Here is a 27282-nt window from a genome sequence, read left to right on the forward strand (position 1 = left end):
CCAATCACAAGTAATGAAATTGAAACTGTGATTAAAAATCTTCCATTAAAAAAAATCCAGGACCAGATGGCTTCACAGGTGAATTCTATCAAACATTTAGAGAAGAATTAACGATACTTCTCAAAATCTTCCAAAAAATTGCAGAGGAAGGAACACTCTCAAACTCATTCTATGAGGCCACCATCACCCTGATACCAAAACCAGACAAATATACTACAAAAAAAGAAAATTACAAACCAATATCACTCATGAATACAAATGTAAAAATCCTCAACAAAATACTAGCAAACAGAATCCAACACCACATTAAAAGGATCATACACCATGATCAAGTGGGATTTACCCCAGAGATGCAAGGGTTGTTCAATATAAGCAAATCAATCAATGTGATACACCATCTTAACAAATTGAATAAGAAAAACCATATGATCATCTCAGTAGATGCAGAAAAAGCTTTTGACAAAATTCAACACCCACTTATGATAAAAACTCTCCAGAAAGTGTGCATAGAGGGAACCTACCTCCACATAGTAAAGGGCATATATGACAAACCCATAGCAAACATCACTCTCAATGGTGAAAAACTGAAAGCATTTCCTCTAAGATCAGGAACAAGACAAGGATGTCCACTCTCACTGCTATTATTCAACATAGTTTTGGAAGCCCTAGCCATGGCAATCAGAGAAGAAAAAGAAATAAAAGGAATAAAAATTGGAAAAGAAGAAGTAAAATTGTCACTATTTGCAGATGACATGATACTATACATAGAGAATCCTAAAGATGCCACCAGAAAACTTCTAGAGCTAATCAATGAATTTGGTAAAGTTGCATGATACAAAATTAATGCACAGAAATCTCTTGCATTCCTATATACTAATGATGAAAAATCTGAAAGAGAAATTAAGGACACACTCCCATTTACCACTGCAACAAAAAGAATAAAATACCTAGGAATAAACCCAACTAGGGAGACAAAACACCTGAATGCAGAAATCTATGACACTGATGAAAGCAATTAAAGATGATACCAACAGATGGCGAGATATACCATGTTCTTGGATTGGAAGAATCAATATTGTGAAAATGACTATACTACCCAAAGCAATCTACAGATTCAATGCAATCCCTATCAAATTACCAATGGCATTTTTTACAGAACTAGAACAAAAAATCTTAAAATTGGTATGGAGACACAAAACACCCCGAATAGCCAAAGCAGTCTTGAGGGGAAAAAAATGGAGCTGGAGGAATCACACTCCCTAATGTCAGACTATACTACAAAGCTACAGTAATCAAGACAATGTGGTACTGGCACAAAAACAGAAACATAGATCAATGGAACAAGATAGAAAGCCCAGAGATAAACCCATGCACCTATGGTCAACTAATCTATGACAAAGGAGGCAAGGATATAAAATGCAGAAAAGACAGTCTCTTCAGCAAGTTGTGCTGGGAAAACTGGACAGCTACTTGTAAAAGAATGAAATTAGAACACTCCCTAACACCATACACAAAAATAAACTCAAAATGGATTAGAGACCTAAATGTAAAACTGGGCAGTATAAAACTCTTAGAGGAAAGCATAGGAAGAACACTCTTTGACATAAATGACAGCAAGATCTATTTTGATCCACCTCCCAGAGTAATGGAAATAAAAACAAAAAAATCGGACCTAATGAAACTTAAAAGCTTTTGCACAGCAAAGGAAACAATAAACAAGATGAAAAGACAACCCTCAGAATGGGAGAAAACGTTTGCAAATGAATCATCAGACTAAGGACTAACCTCCAAATTATATAAACAGCTCATGCAGCTCAATATTAAAAAAATAACAACCCAATCCAAAAACGGGCAGAAGACCTAAATAGACATTTCTCCAAAGAAGACACAGATGGCCAAGAAGCACATGAAAAGCTGCTCAACTTCACTGATTATTAGGGAAATGCAAATCAAAATTACAATGAGGTATCACCTTACACCAGTTAGAATGGGCATCATCAGAAAATCTACAAACAACAAATGCTGGAGAGGGTGTGGAAAAAAGGGAACCCTCTTGCACTGTTGGTAGCAATGTAAACTGATACAGCCACTATACAGAACAGTATGGAGGTTCCTTAAAAGACTAAAAATAGAATTACCATATGATCCAGCAATCACACTCCTGGGCATATACCCAGAGAAAACCATAATTCCAAAAGACACATGCACCCCAATGTTCATTGCAGCACTATTTACAATAGCCAGGTCATGGAAGCAACCTAAATGTCCATCAAAAGATGAATGGATAAAGAAGATGTGGTACATATATACAATGGAATATTACTTAGCCATAAAAAGGAACGAAGTTGAGTCATTTGTTGAGATGTGGATGGATCTAGAAACTGTCATACAGAGTGAAGTAAGTCAGAAAGAGAAAAACAAATATTTTAAGTTAATGCATATATGTGGAATGTAGAAAAATGGTACAGGTGAACTGCAAGAGGGAAGAGATATGGAGACATATGTTTATGTATAACTGATTCACTGTGTTATAAAGCAGAAAATAACATACCATTGTAAAGCAATTATAGTTCAATAAAGATGTTACAGAAAAAAGTAATACCAAAAAAAAAATAAAAGGATTTATACAGCAGAAACTAACACAACATTGTAAAGTAATTACACTCCAATAAAGATATATTTTTTAAAAAGATATATATAAAAAATACCACAAGATTAGTTAACTTTACAGAAAAAAACAACAAAAAACCAGTATGGCACTGGCACATAAACAGAAATATAGATCAATGGAACAGGGTAGAAAACCCAGAGATAAACCCACGAACATATGGTCACCTTATCTATGATAAAGAAGGCAAGAATATACAATGGAGAAAAGACAGCCTCTTCAATAAGTGGTGCTGGGAAAACTGGACAGCTACGTGTAAAAGAATGAAATTAGAACACTCCCTTACACCATACACAAAAATAAACTCAAAATAGATTAGAGATCTAAATGTAAGGCAAGATACTATAAAACTCTTAGAGGAAAACATAGGCAGAACACTCTATGACATAAATCACAGCAAGATCCTTTTTGACCCACCTCCTAGAGAAATGGAAATAAAATCAAAAATAAACAAATGGGACCTAATGAAACTTCAAAGCTTTTGCACAGCAAAGGAAACCATAAACAAGACCAAAAGACAACCCTCAGAATGGGAGAAAATATTTGTAAACAAAGCAGCTGACAAAGGATTAATCTCCAAAATATACAAGCAGCTCATGCAGCTCAGTATCATAAAAACAAACAACACAATCCAAAAATGGGTAGAAGACCTAAACAGACATTTCTCCAAAGAAGATATACAGATTGCCAACAAATACATGAAAGGATGCTCAACATCACTAATCATTAGAGAAATGCAAATCAAAACTACAATGAGGTATCACCTCACACCAGTCAGAATGGCCATCATCAAAAAATCTACAAACAACAAATGCTGGAGCGGGTGTGGAGAAAAGGGAGCCCTCTTGCACTGTTGGTGGGAATGTAAATTGACATAGCCACTATGGAGAACAGTATGGAGGTTCCTCAAAAAACTAAAAAGAGAACTACCATATGACCCAGCAATCCCACTACTGGGCATATACCCTGAGAAAACCATAATTCAAAAAGAGGCATGTACCACAATGTTTATTGCAGTCTATTTACAATAGCCAGGACATGGAAGCAACCTAAGTGTCCATCGACAGATGAATGGATAAAGATGTGGCACATATATACAATGGAATTTTACTCATCCATTAAAAGAAACGAAATTGAGTTACTTGTAATGAGGTGGATGGACCTAGAGACTGTCATACAGAGTGAAGTAAGTCAGAAAGAAAAACAAATACCGGATGTTAACACATATATATGGAATCTGAAAAAAAGAATGGTTCTGAAGAACCTAGCGGCAGGACGGGAATAAAGATGCAGATGTAGAGAATGGACTTGAGGACACGGGGAAGGGGAAGCTGGGATGAAGTGAGAGAATGGCATGGACTTATATACACTACCAAATGTAAAATAGATAGCTAGTGGGAAGCAGCTGCATAGCACAGGGAGATCATCTCGGGGCTTTGTGTCCACCTAGAGGGATGGTATAGGGAGGGTGGGAGGGAGATGCAAGAGGGAGGAGATATTGGGATATATGTATATCTATAGCTGATTCACTTTGTTATACAGCAGAAACTAACACAATTGTAACGCAATTATATTCCAATAAAGATGTTAAAAATATTTTTAAAAACTTATCCTTTAGCAGCAATATCATGGTTTAATTTTGGTAAACTACCAATGATACTTCTGTATAATCCTCATTATAGCCATCAAAATGTCCCTGCAGTTACAAAAGGGAGGGAGCAATACAAGAAGCAAATTGTGGAAAACGTAATCTCAAATTATATGAGATATAAATCCAAGAGGAAAAGGGATTACTAGAGACGTCATCCCACTGTGTTACCAGATAGTTTGTTACTGTCTTTTACTGACAACTTTAAATAAGGTGGGAGAGGCTAATGTTGGTTGTGGGGTCACACTGCATTAATTAACAAGTTTCACACATTAAAAACCATTCAGTTTTATTAACATATATTAAGTTCACACATAGTCTAAATAAAGCCTTTCAAAATCAACTGTATGATCCTGGAACAAAATACAGATTACAAGAATTCAAAAGCATTCTTGTTCTTCTGATATGATCTTAGAATTGTGATTTCTGTGGTTTACAAAACTGAGACGAATCATTTAGTGAACATGAAAGGACATTAATTTTATGACCTTTTACTAAAGCCTTACCTATACTTTTCTTGTATATCTGTGAAGATGTCTTTATTTCAACCATGTCAACTAATGTTCATGACTTCTATTACTATTATGACAATACACTAAGACTTTAAAAAACTGCAGTTTTTTATCCGTAAAAAGCAAGTGGCACAACTATTTAAAATTTAGAATGATCCTCCATATACTTTAATATGAAGATGATTCCCTGAATATTTATCTAATGTCACATCTACGATGGTTTTAAATCAATGACAAGCAGTAACTCCATTTAGATTTTCATTGTACATTTTACATTTCAGGATTCTTAGTCTTCCATGGAAAAGTAGATATAAGTGATTCACACCTAATATAGAAGGGCTTCTCTATTTTTAATGCAGCAACAGTCAAAACCATGAGTTCACATACATACTAGAAATAAAAGCATCGCATGTCATAATTTGAGTTATGTTAATTTTTGTTTTCAAGTAATCTCAAATAATGTCACTATAAATAAGGACACGATGTTAATAATTATACCTGAGCAATCATCCATTCCCTTGATGATCCATACTAACAAATAATTTTTCAAAGTGTTTTAATTTTGGATTATTTTCTATAATGTTCTCATTTAGACTAATACCAGAAAACAGTTATTGACTGAATGCTATCTACTATGACTTATGTGGTATTTATTTGCATTTGATTTTTTATTAAAATCTTTCTTACGTCTTTCATGTCATTAAACTTTCTTTCCAGTTTGAACTTTTTGGTGTTTTCAAATGTGTATATTTAGGACTAATGTCTTTCATCACTTACTACACTTGTAGGGTCTCTCTCCTGCATGCACTCTCTGATGTTGAGGGAGGTGACAGCTCTGGTTAAAAGTTTTGCCATATTTGGCAAAAAACTTTGCCACATTTCTCCGCTTATGAATTATCTGGTGTTGAGTAAGATTTGAGCAATGGGTAAAGGTTTTACAACATACTTTACATGTGTATGGTTCCTCCCCGGTATGAATTCTCTGATGTTGATTAAGAACTGAGCATTGGGTAAAGGCTTTGCCACATTCTTTACATTTGTAATGCTTCCCTCCAGTATGGAGTTTCCTATGTCTATTTAGATTTAATAATTGATTATAGACTTTCCCACATTTATTACACTTGTAATGTTCTTTCCTAGTGTAACTACCCTGATGTTGAGTAAGTTTTGAAGACTGGTTAAGAACTCTACCACATTCACTAAATGTGTAATTCTTCTCTCCAATATGGATAGTCTCATGGGTAATAAGACCTGAGTTTTGACAAAGGACATTAACTACATTCATTCCTTATATAATGGTTCTCTGAAAATTGAGTTCTCTGATGTTTCATAAGATTTGAGTCTTGGTCAATGGCATTCCCAGTTTCAATGCATGGATATCCTCCAGTTCCATTACAAACACTCTCATAATTATTGAACATAGGGCTTTTGCTTAAGGTGTCACTCATTTGATTACACATGTAATGTTGTTCCACATTATCTCTACTATGATACCTCCTGAAGGATGATGGTTGGATAAAGACTCTCCCTTTATTATCAACATTACAGAGTTCAGAACAGGGAGAAAATGTTTGTTGGTTAAAGAATAATGAACCCTTGGTAAGGGACCTCTCAAATTGATCATATTGGGATATTCGTTCTTCATTTTTAAACCTCTGGTTTTCACACATGTTTGAATAAATGTTTAGTCCAAGCCTATATTCATAATGATCTGAATGATTATTTGCAGCATAGGGTAGATGACTTTCCATAGTTTTCAAATTTCCTTTCAGCGAATATGGATTTTAAAAAAAAAATAATGTGGGTCTTTGCTTTCAAAAATGTATTTTTTTGCAAATATTATTGTAAAATAGACTTTTTCCCCAATTGGATTTACATCCTTGATTTCTTTTCAGAGTAATATTTTCAACATGGGTAAATGTCAAAATTTGTTTATGTCCATAATAATATCCTTTCAACACTTCACATTCTCCCTTACATTCCCAGTCTTTTATTAAATATAAATTTCCAAGGTGACAGCTTTCTTATTTTCCCAGCAGCACTTTTTTGGAATAAATCTTCTATGCATGGCTTCTTTGGCAACAAACCCTGAGTGTCATGAGAAGTATAGCTGAAAGATATCAAATAGCAAATTATCCCACTTACTACTTTGAGTGAATATACTTTACAATTTTAAATAAACTTGACAAACCCTTACCTAGATGAATATAAGAGAGAAGACGTAAGTAAAATCAGAAGTAGAAAGAGACATTATAAATAATACCATAAAACTGAAAGTAATTACAAGACACTGCTATGAACAATATTACACCAACAAATTGGACATTTTGAAAAAGAGAGATTGAATTTCTAGAAAGATACAACCTACTCAGACTTTATCACGAAGGGATTTTAAAAACCCACAACAAAAGCACAACTAGTAAATAGGAGAAAAAAGTAATTTTAAGAATCCGTGAAGCAGATAAATTACCTGGATGATTCCAGCAACATTTCAAGAAAATGTAACACCAATTCTCCACAAACGTTTCCAAAGTTTAAAGAGAAATTATCAAAACAGTTTCTGTGAGTCCAGTGTTACCACATATCAAAGCCAAACAAAGACAGTCCAAATTATTTTTTTAAAAAAACCCTACAAACCAATATCTGTGATGAATACAGCTACAGAGCCTTCAATAAAATACTATCAAGCTACATTATAAAGGACATTAATATAATTCTATGCCATGGGGACTTCCCTGGTGGTCCAGTGGCTAAGACTCTGCGCTCCCAGTGCAGGGGGTCCGGGTTCAATCCCAGGTCAGGGAACTAGATCTCACATGCCACAACTAAGAGTTAGCATGCCACAACTAAAAATCCCGCATGTTACAACTAAAAGATCCCGCACCCCGCAACTAAAAGATCCCACGTGCCGCCATGAAGATCGAAGATCTGGTGTGCCACAACTAAGACTGGGCACAGCTATATATATATATATATATATGTGCCATGAAAAATTCAGAATTATTTGTAGAATTCAAGGGTGTTTCAACAAATAGAAACGTTAAAAAGACCACATACACAGAATGAAGTTTATACCATATAATCTTATCAAATGATGCAGAGAAATAAATTGGCAATATTCAGTACCCTTTCATCATGAAAACACTCATTCTAGGAACCAATGGAACATACATAAATGTAATAAACGTATACAAAAAGCCCAGAGTTGGAGAGAGGGGGAAGATGGCGGAAGAGTAAGACGCGGAGATCACCTTCCTCCCCACAGATACATCAGAAATACATCTACACATGGAACAACTCCTACAGAACACCCACTGAATGCTGGCAGAAGACCTCAGACCTCCCAAAAGGCAGGAAACTCCCCACGTACCTGCGTAGGGCAGAAGAAAAAAGAATAAGCAGAGACAAAAGAATAGGGACGGGACCTGCACCAGTGGGAGGGAGCCGTGAAGGACGAAAGGTTTCCACACACTAGGAGCCCCTTCGCGGGCAGAGACTGCGGGTGGCGGAGCGGGGGAGCTTCGGAGCCATGGAGGAGAGCGCAGCCACAGGGGTGCGGAGGGCAAAGCGGAGAGATTCCCGCACAGAGCATCGGTGCCGGCCGGCACTCACCAGCCTGAGAGGCTTGTCTGCTCACCCGCCGGGGCAGGCCGGGGCTCAGAGCTGAGGCTCGGGCTTCGGTCGGAGCACAGGGAAAGGACTGGGGTTGCCGGCGTGAACACAGCCTGCAGGGGGTTAGTGCACCACGGCTACCGGGAGGGAGTCCGGGGAAATGTCTGGACCTGCCGAAGAGGCAAGAGACTTTTTCTTCCCTCTTTGTTTCCTGGTGCGCGAGGAGAGGGAATTCAGAGCGCTGCTTAAAGGAGCTCCAGAGACGGGCACGAGCCGTGGCTAACAGCGTGGACCCCAGAGACGGGTGGGAGACGCTAAGGCTGCTGCTGCCGCCACCAAAAAGCCTGTGTGCAAGCACAGGTCACTATCCACATCTCCCTTCTGGGGAGCCTGTGCAGCCCGCCACTGCCAGGGTCACGGGATCCAGGGTCAACTTCCCCGGGAGAATGCACGGCGTGCCTTAGGCTGGTGCAACGTCCCGCCGGCCTCTGCCGCTGCAGGCTCGCCCCACATCTGTACCCCTTCCTACCCCCGGCCTGAGTGAGCCAGAGCCCCCGAATCAGCTGCTCCTTTAACCCCGTCTTGTCTGAGCGCAGACGCCCTCTGGCGACCTACACGCAGAGGCGGGGCCAAATCCAAAGCTGAACCCCAGGAGCTGTGCGAACAAAGAAGAGAAAGGGAAATCTCTCCCAGCAGCCTTGGAAGCAGCGGATTAAATCTCCACAATCAACTTGATGTACCCTGCATCTGTGGAATACCTGAATAGACAACGAATCATCCCAAATTGAGGAGGTGGACTTTGAGAGCAAGATTTATTATTTTTTCCCCTTTTCCTCTTTTTGTGAGTGTGTATGTGTATGCTTCTGTGTGAGATTTTGTCTGTATAGCTTTGCTTTCACCATTTGTCCTAGGGTTCTGTCCGTCCGTTTTTTTTTTTTTTTTACTTAAAAAATTTTTTTTCTTAATAATTATTTTTTATTTCAATAACTTTATTTTATTTTACCTTATTTTATTTTATTTTATCCTCTTTCTTTCTCTCTCTCTACTTTTTCTCCCTTTTATTCTAAGCCATGTGGATGAAAGGCTCTTGGTGCTGCAGCCAGGAGTCAGTGCTATGCCGCTGAGGTGGGAGAGCCAACTTCAGGACACTGGTCCACAAGAGACCTCCCAGCTCCATGTAATATAAAACGGTGAAAATCTCCCAGAGATCTCCATCTCAACAGCAACACCCAGCTTCACTCAATGACCAGCAAGCTACAGTGCTAAACACCCTATGCCAAACAACTAGCAAGACAGGAACACAACCCCACCCGTTAGAAGAGAGGCTGCCTAAAATCATAATAAGGTCACAGACACCCCAAAACACACCACCAGACGTGGACCTGCCCACCAGAAAGACAAGATCCAGCCTCATCCACCAGAACACAGGCACTAGTCCCCTCCACCAGGAAGCCTACACAATCCACTGAACCAACTTTAGCCACTGGGGGCAGACACCAAAAACAATAGGAACTACGAACGTACAGCCTGCAAAAAGGAGACACCAAACACAGTAAAATAAGCAAAATGAGAAGACAGAAAAACACACAGCAGATGAAGGAGCAAGAAAAAACCCACCAGACCTAACAAATGAAGAGGAAATAGGCAGTCTACCTGAAAAAGAATTCAGAATAATGATAGTAAAGATGATCCCAAATCTTGGAAATAGAATAGAGAAAATGCAAGAAACATTTAACAAGGACCTAGAAGAACTAAAGAGGAAACAAGCAACGATGAACAACACAATAAATGAAATTTAAAATACTCTAGAAGGGATCAATAGCAGAATAACTGAGGCAAAAGAACAGATAAGTGACCTGGAAGATAAAATAGTGGAAATAACTACTGCAGAGCAGAATAAAGAAAAAAGAATGAAAAGAGCTGAGGACAGTCTCAGAGACCTCTGAGATAACATTAAATGCAACAACATTCAAATTATAGGGGGTCCCAGAAGAAGAAGAGAAAAAGAAAGGGACTGAGAAAATATTTGAAGAGATTATAGTTGAAAACTTCCCTAATATGGGAGAGGAAATAGTTAATCAAGTCCAGGAAGCACAGAGAGTCCCATACAGGATAAATCCAAGGAGAAACACGCCAAGACACATATTAATCAAACGGTCAAAAATTAAATACAAAGAAAACATATCAAAAGCAGCAAGGGGGCTTCCCTGGTGGCACAATTGTTGAGAGTCTGCCTGCCGATGCAGGGAATGTGGGTTCGTGCCCCAGTCTGGGAAGATCCCACATGCCGCGGAGCAGCTGGGCCCGTGAGCCATGGCTGCTGGGCCTGCGCGTCCGGAGCCTGTGCTCTGCAACGGGAGAGGCCACAACAGTGAGAGGCCCGTGTACACACACACACACACACACACACACACAAAAAAGCAGCAAGGGAAAAATAACACACAAAGGAATCCCCATAAAGTTAACAGCTGATCTTTCAGCAGAAACTCTGCAGGCCAGAAGGGACTGGCAGGACATATTTAAGGTGATGAAGGAGAAAAACCTACAACCAAGATTACTCTACCTAGCAAGGATCTCATTCAGATTTGATGGAAAAATTAAAACCTTTACAGACAAGCAAAAGCTGAGAAAGCCACACTTTCTCCAGCTTTACAACAAATGCTAAAGGAACTTCTCTAGGCAAGAGACACAAGAGAAGGAAAAGACCTAGAATAACAAACCCAAAACAATTAAGAATATTGGAATAGGAACATACATATTGATAACTACCTTACATGGAAATGGATTAAATGCTCCCACAAAAAGACACAGATTGGCTGAATGGATACAAAAACAAGACCCATGTGTATGCGGTCTACAAGAGACCCACTTCAGACCTAGAGACACATACAGACTGAAAGTGAGGGGATGGAAAAAGATATTCCATGCAAATGGATATCAAAAGAAAGCTGGAGTAGCAATTCTCATATCAGACAAAACAGGCTTTAAAATAAAGACTATTACTAGAGACAAAGAAGGACACTACATAATGATCAAGGGATCAATCCAAGAAAAAGATATAACAATTGTAAATATTTATGCACCCAACATAGGAGCACCTCAGTACATAAGGCAAATACTAACAGCCATAAAAGGGGAAATCAACAGTAACACATTCATAGCAGGAGACTTTAACACCCCACTTTCACCAATGGACAGATCATCCAAAATGAAAATAAATAAGGAAACACAAGCTTTAAATGATACATTAAACAAGATGGACTTAACTGATATTTATAGGACATTCCATCCAAAAACAACAGAATACACATTTTTCTCAAGTGCTCATGGAACGTTCTCCAGGATAGATCATATCTTGGGTCACAAATCAAGCCTTGGTAAATTTAAGAAAATTGAAATTGTATCAAGTATCTTTTCCGACCACAACGCTATGAGACTAGATATCGATTACAGGAAAAGATCTGTAAAAAATACAAACACATGGAGGCTAAACAATATACTACTTAATAACGAAGTGATCACTGAAGAAATCAAAGAGGAAATCAAAAAATACCTAGAAACAAATGACAATGGAGACACGATGACCCAAAACCTATGGGATGCAGCAAAAGCAGTTCTAAGAGGGAACTTTATAGCAATATAATCCTACCTTAAGAAACAGGAAACATCTCGAATAAACAACCTAACCTTGCACCTAAAGCAATTAGAAAAAGAAGAACAAAACCCCCCAAAGTTAGCAGAAGGAAAGAAATCATAAAGATCAGATCAGAAATAAATGAAAAAGAAATCAAGGAAATGATAGCAAAGATCAATAAAACTAAAAGGTGGTTCTTTGAGAAGATAAACCAAATTGATGAACAATTAGCCAGACCCATCAAGAAAAAAAGAGAGAAGACTCAAATCAATAGAATTAGAAATGAAAAAGGAGAAGTAACAACTGACACTGCAGAAATACAAAAAATCATGAGAGCTTACTACAAGCAACTCTATGCCAATAAAATGGACAACTTGGAAGAAATGGACAAATTCTTAGAAATGCACAACCTGCCAAGACTGAATCAGGAAGAAATAGAAAATATAAACAGACCAATCACAAGCACTGAAATAGAATCTGTGATTAAAAATCTTCCAACAAACAAAAGCCCAGGACCAGATGGCTTCACAGGTGAATTCTATCAAACATTTAGGGAAGAGCTAACACCTATCCTTCTCAAACTCTTCCAAAATATAGCAGAGGGAGGAACACTCCCAAACTCATTCTATGAGACCACCATCACCCTGAAACCAAAACCAGACAAAGATGTCACAAAGAAAGAAAACTACAGGCCAATATCGCTGATGAACATAGATGCAAAAATCCTCAACAAAATACTAGCAAACAGAATCCAACAGCACATTAAGATGATCATACACCATGATCAAGTGGGGTTTATTCCAGGAATGCAAGGATTCTTCAGTATATGCAAATCAATCAACCTGATATACCATATTAACAAACTGAAGGAGAAAAAACATATGATCATCTCAATAGATGCAGAAAAAGCTTTCAACAAAATTCTACACCCATTTATGATAAAAACCCTGCAGAAAGTAGGCATAGAGGGAACTATCCTCAACATAATAAAGGCCATATATGACAAAACCACAGCCAACATCATCCTCAGTGGTGAAAAACTGAAACCATTTCCACTAAAATCAGGAACAAGGCAAGGATGACCACTCTCACCACTCTTATTCAACACAGTTTTGGAAGTTTTAGCCACAGCAATCAGAGAAGAAAAGGAAATAAAAGGAATCCAAATCGGAAAAGAAGAAGTAAAGCTGTCACTGTTTGCAGATGACATGATACTATACGTAGAGAATCCTAAAGATGCTACCAGAAAACTACTAGAGCTAATCAATGAATTTGGTAAAGTAGCAGGATACAAAATTAATGCACAGAAATCTCTGGCATTCCTATATACTAATGATGAAAAATCCAAAAGTGAAATCAAGAAAACACTCCCATTTACCATTGCAACAAAAAGAATAAAATATCTAGGAATAAACCTACCTAAGGAGACAAAAGACCTGTATGCAGAAAGCTATAAGACACTGATGAAAGAAATTAAAGATGATACAAATAGATGGAGAGATATACCATGTTCTTGGATGGGAAGAATCAACATTGTGAAAATGACTCTACTACCCAAAGCAATCTACAGATTCAATGCAATCCCTATCAAACTACCACTGGCATTTTTCACAGAACCAGAACAAAAAATTTCGCAATTTGTATGGAAACACAAAAGACCCCGAATAGCCAAAGCAATCATGAGAACGAAAAAAGGAGCTGGAGGATTCAGGCTCCCTGACTTCAGACTATACTACAAAGCAACAGTAATCAAGACAGTATGGTACTGGCACGAAAACAGAAAGATAGATCAGTGGAACAGGATAGAAAGCCCAGAGATAAACCCACGCACATATGGACACCTTATCTTTGATAAAGGGGGCAGGAATGTACAGTGGAGAAAGGACAGCCTCTTCAATAAATGGTGCTGGGAAAACTGGACAGCTACATGTAAAAGTATGAGATTAGATCACTCCCTAACACCATACACAAAAATAAGCTCAAAATGGATTAAAGACCTAAATGTAAGGCCAGAAACTATCAAACTCTTAGAGGAAAACATAGGAAGAACACTCTATGACATAAATCACAGCAAGATCCTTTCTGACCCACCTCCTAGAGTAATGGAAATAAAAACAAAAATAAACAAATGGGACCTAATGAAACTTCAAAGCTTTTGCACAGCAAAGGAAACCACAATCAAGACCAAAAGACAACCCTCAGACTGGGAGAAAACATTTGCAAATGAAGCAACTGACAAAGGATTAATCTCCAAAATTTACAAGCGGCTCATGCAGCTCAATAACAAAAAAACAAACAACCCAATCCAAAAATGGGCAGAAGACCTAAATAGACATTTCTCCAAAGAAGATATACAGAATGCCAACAAACACATGAAAGACTGCTCAACATCATTAATCATTAGAGAAATGCAAATCAAAACTACAATGAGATATCATCTCACACCAGTCAGAATGGCCATCATCAAAAAATCTAGAAACAATAAATGCTGGAGAGGGTGTGGAGAAAAGGGGACACTCTTGCACTGCTGGTGGGAATGTGAATTGGTTCAGCCACTATGGAGAACAGTATGGAGGTTCCTTAAAAAACTACAAATAGAATTACCATATGACCCAGCAATCCCACTACTGGGCATATACCCTGAGAAAACCAAAATTCAAAAAGAGTCATGTACCAAAATGTTCATTGCAGCTCTATTTACAATAGCCCGGAGATGGAAACAACCTAAGCGCCCATCATCGGATGAATGGATAAAGAAGATGTGGCACATATACACAATGGAATATTACTCAGCCTTAAAAAGAAATGAAATTGAGCTATTTGTAATGAGGTGGATAGACCTAGAGTCTGTCACACAGAGTGAAGTAAGTCAGAAAGAAAAAGACAAATACCGTATGCTAACACATATATATGGAATTTAAGGGAAAAAAAATGTCATGAAGAACCTAGGGGTAAGACAGGAATAAAGACGCAGACCTACTGGAGAACGGACTTGAGGATATGGGGAGGGGGAAGGGTGAGTTTTGACAGGGCGAGAGAGAGGCATGGACATATACACACTAACAAACGTAGTAAGGTAGATAGCTAGGGGGAAGCAGCCGCAAGGCACAGGGATATTAGCTCGGTGCTTTGTGACAGCCTGGAGGGGTGGGATTGGGAGAGTGGGAGGGAGGGAGACGCAAGAGGGAAGATATATGGGAACATATGTATATGTATAGCTGATTCACTTTGTTATAAAGCAGAAACTAACACACCATTGTAAAGCAATTATACCCAAATAAAGATGTTTAAAATAAAATTAAAAAAAAAAAAAAAGAAAACACTCCCATTTACCACTGCAACAAAAAGAATAAAATATCTAGGAATAAACCTACCTAAGGAGACAAAAGACCTGTATGCAGAAAATTATAAGACACTGATGAAAGAAATTAAAGATGATACAAACAGATGGAGAGATATACCATGTTCTTGGATTGGAAGAATCAACATTGTGAAAATGACTCTACTACCCAAAGCAATCTACAGATTCAATGCAATCCCTATCGACTACCACTGGCATTTTTCACAGAAGTAGAACAAAAAATTTCGCAATTTGTATGGAAACACAAAAGACCCCGAATAGCCAAAGCAATCTTGAGAACGAAAAACGGAGCTGGAGGAATCAAGCTCCCTGACTTCAGATTATACTACAAAGCTACAGTAATCAAGACAGTATGGTACTGGCACAAAAACAGAAATATAGATCAATGGAACAGGATAGAAAGCCCAGAGATAAACCCACGCACATATGGTCACCTTATGTTTGATAAAGGAGGCAGGAATGTACAGTGGAGAAAGGACAGCCTCTTCAATAAGTGGTGCGGGGAAAACTGGACAGCTACATGCAAAAGTATGAGATTAGGGGCTTCCCTGGTGGCACAGTGGTTGAGTGTCCGCCTGCCAATGCAGGGGACATGGGTTCGTGCCCCGGTCCGGGAAGATCCCATATGCCGTGGAGCGGCTGGGCCCGTGAGCCATGGCCGCTGGGCCTGTGCGTCCGGAGCCTGTGCTCCGCAACGGGAGAAGCCACAACAGTGAGAGGTCCGCGTACCGCAAAAAAAAAAAAAAAAAAAAAAAAAAAAAAGTATGAGTTTAGAACACTCCCTGACACCATACACAAAAATAAGCTCAAAATGGATTAAAGACCTAAATGTAAGGCCAGAAACTATCAAACTCTTAGAGGAAAACATAGGCAGAACACTCTATGACATAAATCACAGCAAGATCTTTTTTGACCCACCTCCTAGAGAAATGGAAATAAAAATAAACAAATGGGACCTAATGAAACTTCAAAGCTTTTGCACAGCAAAGGAAACCATAAGCAAGACCAAAAGACAACCCTCAGAATGGGAGAAAATATTTGCAAATGAAGCAACTAACAAAGGATTAATCTCCAAAATTTACAAGCAACTCATGTAGCTCAATAACAAAAAAACAAACAACCCAATCCAAAATTGGGTAGAAGACCTAAATAGACATTTCTCCAAAGAAGATATACAGATTGACAACAAACACATGAAAGGATGCTCAACATCATTAATCATTAGAGAAATGCAAATCAAAACTACCATGAGATATCATCTCACACCAGTCAGAATGGCCATCATCAAAAAATCTAGAAACAATACATGCTGGAGATGGTGTGGAGAAAAGGGAACACTCTTGCACTGCTGGTGGGAATGTGAATTGGTACAGCCACTATGGAGAACAGTAAGGAAGTTCCTTAAAAAACTACAAATAGAACTACCATATGACCCGGCAATCCCACTACTGGGTATATACCCTGAGAAAACCATAATTCAAAAACAGTCATGTACCACAATGTTCATTGCAGCTCTATTTACAATAGCCAATAGATGGAAGCAACCTAAGTGTCCATCATTGAATGAATGGATAAAGAAGATGTGGCACATATATACAATGGAATATTACTCAGCTGTAAAAGGAAACGAAATTGAGTTATTTGTAGTGAGGTGGATGGACCTAGAGTCTGTCATACAGCATGAATTAAGTCAGAAAGGGAAAGACAAATACCATATGCTAACATATATATATGGAATCTAAGAAAAAAAAAGGTCATGAAGAACTTAGGGGTAAGATGGGAATAAAGACACAGACCTACTAGAGAATGGACTTGAGGATATGGTGAAGGGGAAGGGTAAGCTGTGACAAAGTGAGAGAGTGGCATGGAGATACATACACTACCAAACGTAAGGTAGATAGCTAGTGGGAAGCAGCTGCATAGCACAGGTAGATCAGCTCGGTGCTTTGTGACCACCTAGGGGGTGGGATATGGGGGGTGGGAGGGAGGGAGACCCAAGAGGGAAGAGATATGGGAACATATGTATATGTATAACTGATTCACTTTGTTATAAAGCAGAAACTAACACACCATTGTAAAGCAATTATACTCCAATAAAGATGTTAAAAAAAAAAAAGAGTTGCTGGTTTTGGAGAAGATCAAAAGAATTTAGATAAAGATGGCATTTAAACAAAGATGGAAATTGAAAAATTTTTTTGATTGTGTATTCAGTAAAAACTTTAATAAACAAGGAGAAATGACAAACATTTCCAACAGGTCCAAAAAAAACAAAAGAAAACAAAAAAAAAACCAAAACGCCCAGAGTTGTCAATATACTCCACAGTGGAACACTGAAAGCCTTTCCTTTGCAATCAATAAAGTCAAGAATGTACACTTTCATGACTTTAATTCAACATAGTACTGTATTACCTAGATAAAACTATCAGACCAATAAAAAAGGGGGGCATCCAATTCAGAAAGGGGGAAGTAAACTGATCTCTATTCACAGATCATAAAATCTTACGTAGAAAACCCTAAAGAATCCTCATGAATAAATAAATACAGAACTCATAAACAAATTTAGCAGAATTCAAAATATAAAATCAAACATAAAAATTAGTTGTGTTTCTGTAACAGAAACAAATCAAGAAAGATATTAAGAATATATGTACAGTGAGAGAGTGACATGGACTTATATATACTACCAAATGTAAAATAGATAGCTAGTGGGAAGCAGCCACATAGCACAGGGAGATCAGCTCAGTGCTTTGTGACCACCTAGAGGGGTGGGATAGGGAGGGTGAGAGGGAGACGCAAGAGGGAGGAGATATGGGGATATATGTATATGTATAGCTGATTTATTTTGTTATAAAGCAGAAACTAACACACCATTGTAATGCAATTATACTCCAATAAAGATGTTAAAAAAAGAATATATGTACATTTATATTCTGTAGCATCAAAGAGAATAAAATACTTAGGAGTTAACTTAATGAATGGGTGAAAGACTTGTATGATAAAAATTATAAAAGATTGCTGGAGGCAAATAGAGAATATATAAACAAACAAAAACACATTCCATGTTCCTGAACTGGAATACTTAATATCATTAAGTTGTCAATAGTACCCAAGGTGATCTATAGTTGCAAAGCAATCTCTATAAAAATCCCAATCAAAATTTTGACACAAATAGAAAAGCTCATTCTAAAATGTATGTGGACTATCACAAAACACTAAACGTCCAAAACATTCTAGTAGAGAAAGTGTGAAGTTGGAGGCATGACACTTCCTGATTTTTAAAACATAAAACTATAGCATTTTACAATGCTATAGTTATCAAAAAGGGTAGTACAAACATGTAGACAGACAAAGAATAACGGAACAATAAAGAGAGCACAAATATAAGGTCTCAAGGTCATGGTCAAATAATCCTCAACAAGAGTGCCTATACCACCCAATGGGAAAAGGATAGTCTCTTAAACAAATGGCACTGGGAAAGTTGGATGTTTGAATGAAGAAGAATGAAGTTGAACTCTTACCTAACATCACTTACAAATACTATCTCAAAAGGGACTGAAGATTTAAACATAAACCTCTATCTATGTATCTCTTAGAAGAAAACAGGGGGGAAATGTCCTAAGACATTTGCTTTGGCAAAGATTTCTTGTATATGAAACCAAAAACTCAGGCAACAAAAGCAAATACAGTCAGGGAATTCCCTGGTGGTCCAGTGGTTACAAATCTGTCTTCCAATGCAGGGAACACGGTTTCAATCCCTGGTTGGGGAACTAAGATCCCACATGCCGCAGGGTGACTAAGCCTGCACACTGCAACTACTGAGCACGTAGGCCACAACTAGATAGCATGTGTGCTGCAACTACAGAGCTCATTTGTCACAACTACAGAGCCCATGTGCTCTGGAGCCTGTGTACCACAACTAGAGAGAAGTCCATGCGCTGCAGGGGAGGATCCTGCATGCCCCAACAAAGATCCCATGTGCCACAGCTAAGACCCAACAAAGCCAAAAATAAAATAAATATTTTTAAGGAAAAGCCAATGGGATTACATTTCATGTAAAAACTCATGCACATTAGAGGAAACAGGCAATGGGGTGAAAAGGCGTCCTGTGGAATAAGAGAAAAATTTGCAAAGCATGTAACTCATATGGAGTTACAATCCAGAATACATAAAAAACTCCTACAACATAAAACATTATGTTTATGTTGCAACTCCTAGCAACATTAAAAAACAAATAACACAATGTATGGGCAAAGGATTAAATAGATATTAACCCAAATAAGATACACGTATGGACAACAGAAATGTGAAAGATACTAAAAATCAGTAATTATTTGAGAAATAAAAAAGAAAACGACAATGAGGTGTCACCTTACACCCAACTTGCATATATATATATATATATATATATGCAAGGATGTGGAGGAATTGGAATCCTTATGCACTAAGGAAATATAAAATGTCACAATCACTATAAACACAATATGGAGGTTTCTCAAAAAATTAAAAATAGAATTTCCCTCACACAACAATAATATAGATTCATCAGTAAATAGATGTGAAATTAAGACTATTTCTATAACTACTCACCAAGACAGAATAAAACAAACATTGATCATTAACTAAGAAGAGAAATAAAGTAGGTAAGCCACAAACACAGTAGGGGTAATAATTAAAAGGCAAAGACATGCATAATTTTATTGGCAGTAGACATATGGGACATTCAAATTTGAATGCAACACCACACTGTCTTAAGTGTACTGAGTTGAAAACTGCCATGTACATTCATGAAATATAGGTAAAGACAAAAATACAATTAACTAATTTGGGAGAACCTATCATTAAAGAAGAAAAGCAAATAGTTATGGAATTGCTAAACAAGAATAAGAGAAAATTTTACTCTCTCAATTTCTGAAATATCGTGTATATACTATTAAAATATAATCCTTCTAAATACTATAAGTTTGAAATGGTTTATGCACGCATAAAGCAACCATTTTGAATCACTGGCACGTGTTGCAAGGCAGGAGAATTTCCCAGAAAATGCGTTACAATGAATCATCTAAAAATCTCTAATGGAAAATTGGAATGAATTATTTAAGTAACAGTAGAGAAATTTGTCATGTTATTAATATATTACTGCTATACATACACAAATTATCAAGGCTGTAACCCATATTTTAGAAGAAAAATAAAACCTTATTTATAAATAAAAGAACATGAAAGTTGTAAAATCTGCAGAGAATCATCGATATGTAAAATAATAGTTGTGATTACATTATGCCATGATTCAGATACACACTGAGGAAAGTAAATGAATAAAATGATTACTTTTTGGTTGGAGAAATGAACGAAACATTTTCACAAATACAGGGTGCCTTCTAATTATCTAAGGCACTTCTTACCAAAGACGTTTTCATCTGAGCATGTTATACTAGATCTTTTGAATCTAAAATCATGTATGATTTTGACACAGAACTAATGAGAAAGTGAAAAAATACAGGACACAGCAACCATAACGCCATATTAAATAAGGCAGACTTATAAAATTACAGTTATTAGGAAATTAAACAACAATTGGGACTTTAAAATATGGTAGTCAATGTTCCAAGCGCTGCTATGGAATGAACATATTCAAGACTTCTATGAGATAAATAAACATATTAAGTTATTCTACCATTGATGGATTGGGCAAGTGCACTTAAAATGTCTCACGTTAGTTCATAGAAAGTAAAAATGTCTCATGTTAGTTCATTGGAAGTAAAATGGAGGATTACATTTTATAATTCTGGGGAGATGCTTGATGTTATGATGAAATGACTGAGTCTGAACTTTGTAGGGTCATGTTTGAAGTTTCCATTGGATTGGGTATTCCAAGAATTTTGTCACCTAATCCCAGTATCTCCGTGACTCTCCTCACACATTTCTGACTTGAGACAGAAACAGAACTTAACATACAGTTACTCAGAAATGTAAACAGTTTTCCCTAGAACCTCCAAAGCAACAGAAGAGCAGTCAGGTCATAAGGGTCATCACAGGCCAAGAGGAGGATTTTGGCTCTCACTGTGAATGTGAGGGATAATCACTGGGGCTGAAGACGAATACACAGAGGATTTAAGAGCCTAAGATGGGGGCAGGAGATGTCCCTCTATGACAGCAACAGAAACAAATTTAGGCTTCGCAAAAATCATTTCCATTGAAGCATGTCTTCCCAAGCCATATTATAAGATATGACTTCCTCTGTGATCTTTGGACCTCTCACCTGTGTCATCTGCTTCATCCATTCGCACGTACCTGGTTATACAGCTACTGTCTCCATTCCCTTCACATCTCAGGGATTCTTCTTTTACTCCAAAAAGGGGGCCTGTTAATTAGAAAAATGAACATAAGTTTTCCTGGAGATCGTACAGTTTCCAATCCAGTATTGAGTTTAGATGAGAAGAGAAGGTATTGTAGAATGTTAAAATATTCTAGAAATTGACTTCCCCAATTACCGGTCTTTTGAAAGCTCCTTTATTGTAGTAGAACAACAGTTAAAAAATCAGATCCTGAGATTCTGACCAAGAACTATTAAGTAAAGAATAAAGGGTAAAAGTCTGATTTTAAGATGCGGGCAGCACTACCTTATAGCACTGAACTTATAGAATTACCACTAATCTAGTGAAGGATGAAGATTACCTCAAGAAAGAAGAAGGTTGGAATTATGATGAATCATCATGCAGCCTTTCTGTCTATACCCACAAACTCCCATTTTCTCCTTGAAAGCAGGGATCTGAAACGCTATTGTAGGACACAGAAGATTCCAGGAGACTTTCTACAAATGAAGGAACCAAAACCCTGTGGATGGATAAGGAATTCTGGAAGGAAGTTATCCACACCCAAGGAGACCAGGTTCCTATAGTTCTCTAACATCACATTCTTGTGATGGGATTCTTGATCAGGGATTCCCACTCATCCTGAGAAAATTCTATGGCCACATTTGTGAATGTCAACAGCCCCTGAGATTAAAGAGTACATTTGCCAAGTGGCAATGGGAAGAGTTCATTATTTGACCCAAGATGAAAACAGCAAGTTAAGAGAACTGGTTTGATTTAGGACAGTGTCTTGAATTATGCAATAAAATAATTTTTTTAACACAGAAATATTCTGTACCATATTTCTAACTCCAAGAAAAGAGGATGACATATGATTCATGATACCACTGTAGAGACTATTATTAATTTGAAGAGAAATTGTAAAGTGATGGCATCAACACAGGCATATGCATTTTTGAATGTTGTACTTTCATTACACAGGATAAACTGTATATATTTCTCAGGTGGAAAAGTCATAATGAGTTAGAAGTAAAACTGTCATATTTTAATATGTAAGAAAGCAAACTGGGGATAATGTAAAAATGCAGATTTTTGACTCAAGAGCTCTGGAGTGGAGCCTGAGTTCCACATTTTTAACAAGCTCACTTTTAACTAATAATGCCAGTGTCTCTGGTCCATGTACCACATATTTTGATACCATAACAGTAGAACAGCATGGTAACAATCTATGGTTAACTTTGAACTTAAAGTGTTTAATGGATTTTGCAGGTCTAATAGAATAGTAAGCATACCAGCAACAATTCTTTTTCAATATTTATGATATATAATATAGCTTTCTACCTTTTTTTAACATATTATTGAATGCACCACATAAATAATTGAAGAAACATAATGTTACTCTTCCTTTTTTTGAGAATATTTTGTCAAACATTCATAAAATGGTAGAGCTTGGGTTTCACTCCAGTTTACTTGAACTAGAATTCATCTAAAAAGAACACAGACAAATACACAGACAATCCTACTCAAAGTTTATAGCAGTTTCCATAACTGGGAAGAGCAACAGAAACAATAAAAATGGATCAGATAATGTTAACATATCGTGCACACAGTTATACATAAAAAGAGCAACTTTGTACATATTTAAAGTGATACAGTATGTGGACTCCAAACTACAACACAAATGAATATGTCTACACAACAGAAACAGACTCACAGACACAGAGAACAGACTTGTGGTTGCCAATGGGGAGGGGATTTGGGGGAGGGAGTTTGGGATTAGCAGATGCAAACTAGTATATATAGGATGGATAAACAACAAGGTCCTACTGTATAGCACAGGGAACTGCATTCAATATCCTGTGATAAATCATAATGGAAAAGAATATGAACAAGAATATATATATCTATAAATGAGTCACTTTGCTATACTGCAGAAATTAACACAATATTGTAAATCAACTATACTTCAATAAAATTTAAAAACATAAAAGTGATAGAGAAGAAAATATACATGTCAACAAAATCAAAATTTTTACTTAGATAAATCTTATAAATCTGCGGAGGATAATCTTTGTATTTTTAAAATACACTAGGGTGCAAACATACATAGTGATATAAAATAAATTAGAGCTATTCGTTTAAATCTTTTCGTTCCTTTAAGATCTTTATAGTTTGTGCTGAGCTATATATTAGAAATTTGACACCATTAATGTAATATGATGCTTGGAAACTTTCTGGAGAATGCAAAGGAGTGATAAAAAAAAAAAAGAGTATGTCGGCGATATGAGTGTGGAGTATAATGGAAACTGTCAAAACGTTGACTGATGAAAAGGCTTGACGAAAACCTTCTCTTAAGGGCTTCCCTGCTGGCACAGTGGTTGAGTCCGCCTGCCGATGCAGAGGACACGGGTTTGTGCCCCGGTCCGGGAAGATCCCACATGCCGCGGAGCGGCTGGGCCCGGGAGCCACGGCCGCTGAGCCTGCGCGTCCGGAGCCTGTGCTCCGTAACGGGAGAGGCCACAAGAGTGAGAGGTCCGTGTATCGCAAAAAAACAACAACAAAAAAATACCTTCACTTACAAAACCCAGTATCTCTAATAAGTAAAGTTGAATTTTTATATTTCAAAGCCAACTGCAAACAAAGAGAAACTAAAAAGAAATGGAGTTTCTACATTAACTGGAATGTTATACATTTCCCTCATTAAATCTTTCCAAGACTGTTATTAAGGCTAAAAAAAGTTTGAACTTCATAGTGCAGGAAATTGGCAGAAAGTACCTGAATCAGTGAACCTCAGGTGTAATGGGATAAATTGGTATCAGGTGACTGAAGCACGCAGCAGGACACATTATCACTGCTTAGGTATTTTGGGCAAAAATAAGGAAATCAGAATCTACCAGGGGAAAATATGAGTTTTATGCAAATTCCAATCCATATATACCTCCCTTGTTCCGTATCCCTAACAGTGCATTTAAATAGTAAGTTTTTCTTACAAATAGTCTAATGTTTTCTTCAGAACTTTCTGAGGAATTCTGGACCATTAAAGTCAACCTGTTTATACGTGCATTTCCTTAATCCTGTTTTAAAGAGCTGATGTTGCATCCATATATCAACTAAACACTTCACTCTTCCCTTCTTCACTAAGATCCCCAGATCCAGCCCCACCCCAGTGGGAAGCTTGGCTATCAATGCCTTCCCGTGTTGATCTCTCACAAAGAGCTCTCAGTAGCTGAAAGTCATTAATTCTTGGTGAGAATTCTTCAGGCTCTGCAGGGAGCCTTGATGCAGACACCTGAGAAAACGCTCTGGGATATGAGGGAGAAGTATTCTAAAGCACTGATTTTGACTATAATAAAAGGAAAAAAAATTAAGTAGTTGAAAATAACCACACTAGGCAACATCAGAAGTAGAGAATTAAAGGTTTGTAAGTTCTTAGCCCATGATATTTCAGGAGGAAAAGCAGACACAGCCTCTGATACAGGACTGGATATTTACCTGAGAAACTGCCGTTTCCTCCTCTTTCTCCTCCTGTGCTGGGTCCTTTTCTCATCAATATTATGTTGAGGAATCACACCAGCATCTTGAGAATATGCCTTCAACGGTGTCAGCACAGCTCCTTCACCTGCTCCCAGCACAGCCACAGGCAGAAGGACCTTGAAATGCTGAAAAAGCCGACCTCTCCTGTCCTTTGTCTCAGGAGAGACTGGGGAACAGCTACTACAAGGAAAACAAACTGAGGTTTTTCTTTGTTGTCTACACGTGTTCTCTCCTCATACAGACAACCAAAAATTCTTCTAACACAGAATATGTGGGCAGCACTGACATGCCCTTTCCAACCCCCCGTACAGGCGACCCCGCTGCCTCTGCCAGGACTGAAGCTTTGTCTGAACTCTCACAAATGTAGCGGTGAGCTGACGTATTTCACCCAGGCCTCACCTTAGAATCACCTGGAGCACGTAATACAAACAACACTGACGCTCCCACAGCACCAATAGCCAGACGCTGTGGGGAGGGCACAGGTGATGTGATTTATTAATATTGGTCATGTGATCCCACTGGGAAACCAGATGAGAGTCACTTAGCTAAACGTTTTCTCTGAAGCTTTAAAGTGAATACAAATCCTTTGGGGCTCAGCTCCCCAATCTAAGAAGTTATGAATCAGCAGGTTTGAGGTGAACCCATGAAATGACATGTTTAACAAGTTCTCTGTTGTGCTGATGTTACTACCTACGAGACCTGTTTTCCATAGCACTGAGCTATAGCGATATCACTGAGCTATAGCGATATCACACACAGCACACCTGAGACCTCTGAGTAGGGTGAGCAATTTGGGGCTGTAACTTCTAGAAGCACTGGCTCTGTCAGCCTGATATCCTGGGGACGGGGCTCTTTTTGTTATGGGCATGGCCCTGTCATAGCCTAGTTCATATGCCCTTGGGGAAGGGGAGGTGAGTGATTGACAGGAATCACATGATGACATTGGGATTGTGTGAGACTTTGCTCTCAGAATTCTCTCAAAAGTTACCCTGAGTCCTTAGGTCCTTTCACCCCCTCCTCTCCCTGGGGCCACATGCATTCACAAAATGATTTGCAGCGACCTCCTATCTGTAGGCGAGAGAGCCTCCATCTTCAGAGAGGAGGTGCATGAAGGTTTTTACATCACAGCTTTCTTTGAAAATAAACCAAAGGCAGCAATGGAGGACAGATTAAAATGTATGTTGGAAAGGGACAAAAGCCTTTGGAAATGATGTCATAAATGTGTATTTGATGATACACAAAGGAAGTAATGATCAATATTAAGTAATAATGCACATTATAACTGAATTAACAGATGATTTGTTTTGGTGTTTTTGCCCTATTGTATGTGTGTTTCTATGTTTTAAGAATTGTATGGCTATAGCTTGTTCTCTCCCCACTCCTTACATAATACTTATATTTTATCACATCTATAAAGTGCATTAATTGAGATAAAAATAAAAAAAGGAAAACATGTCCATTTTCTAAATATTATTTGAGAGCATTAAATATTTTGAAATATCATATTAAGTGTGTATGCACCCATACCAATGTAGTTTTTTTTTTAAGTTTAAAGAGTTTTGGGTTTTTTTTAAGAGTAATTTTATTTCTTGGGCTTTTTTTTTTTTTACATCTTTATTGGAGTATAATTGCTTTACAATGGTGTGTTAGTTTCCGCCTTATAACAAAGTGAATCAGTTATACATATACATATGTTCCCATATCTCTTCCCTCTTGGGTCTCCCTCCCTCCCACCCTCCCTATCCCACCCCTCCAGGCAATCACAAAGCACAGAGCTGATCTCCCTGTGCTATGCGGCTGCTTCCCACTAGCTATCTACCTTACGTTTGGTAGTGTATATATGTCCATGACTCTCTCTCGCTTTGTCACAGCTTACCCTTCCCCCTCCCCATATCCTCAAGTCCATTCTCTAGTAGGTCTGTGTCTTTATTCCTGTCTTATCCCTAGGTTCTTCATGACATTTTTTCCCTTAAATTCCATATATATGTGTTAGCATACAGTA

The 27282-nt window shown here is 37.8% G+C and overlaps 1 protein-coding gene across 1 annotated transcript in view; it reads right to left on the bottom strand.

The window, feature by feature from the left end:
• The window catches only part of LOC116743801 (zinc finger protein 677-like), a 132096-nt gene that overhangs the window by 74283 nt on the left and 30531 nt on the right, over positions 1–27282 (bottom strand). The window contains exon 4 of the mRNA XM_032612809.1: positions 21727–21796. Within this exon, the coding sequence (XP_032468700.1) occupies positions 21727–21796 (70 nt within the window). The remainder of the gene's footprint in view (positions 1–21726; positions 21797–27282) is intronic.

This window comes from Phocoena sinus, chromosome 19 (genome assembly GCF_008692025.1).
Source record: "Phocoena sinus isolate mPhoSin1 chromosome 19, mPhoSin1.pri, whole genome shotgun sequence".
Lineage (NCBI taxonomy): Eukaryota > Metazoa > Chordata > Mammalia > Artiodactyla > Phocoenidae > Phocoena > Phocoena sinus.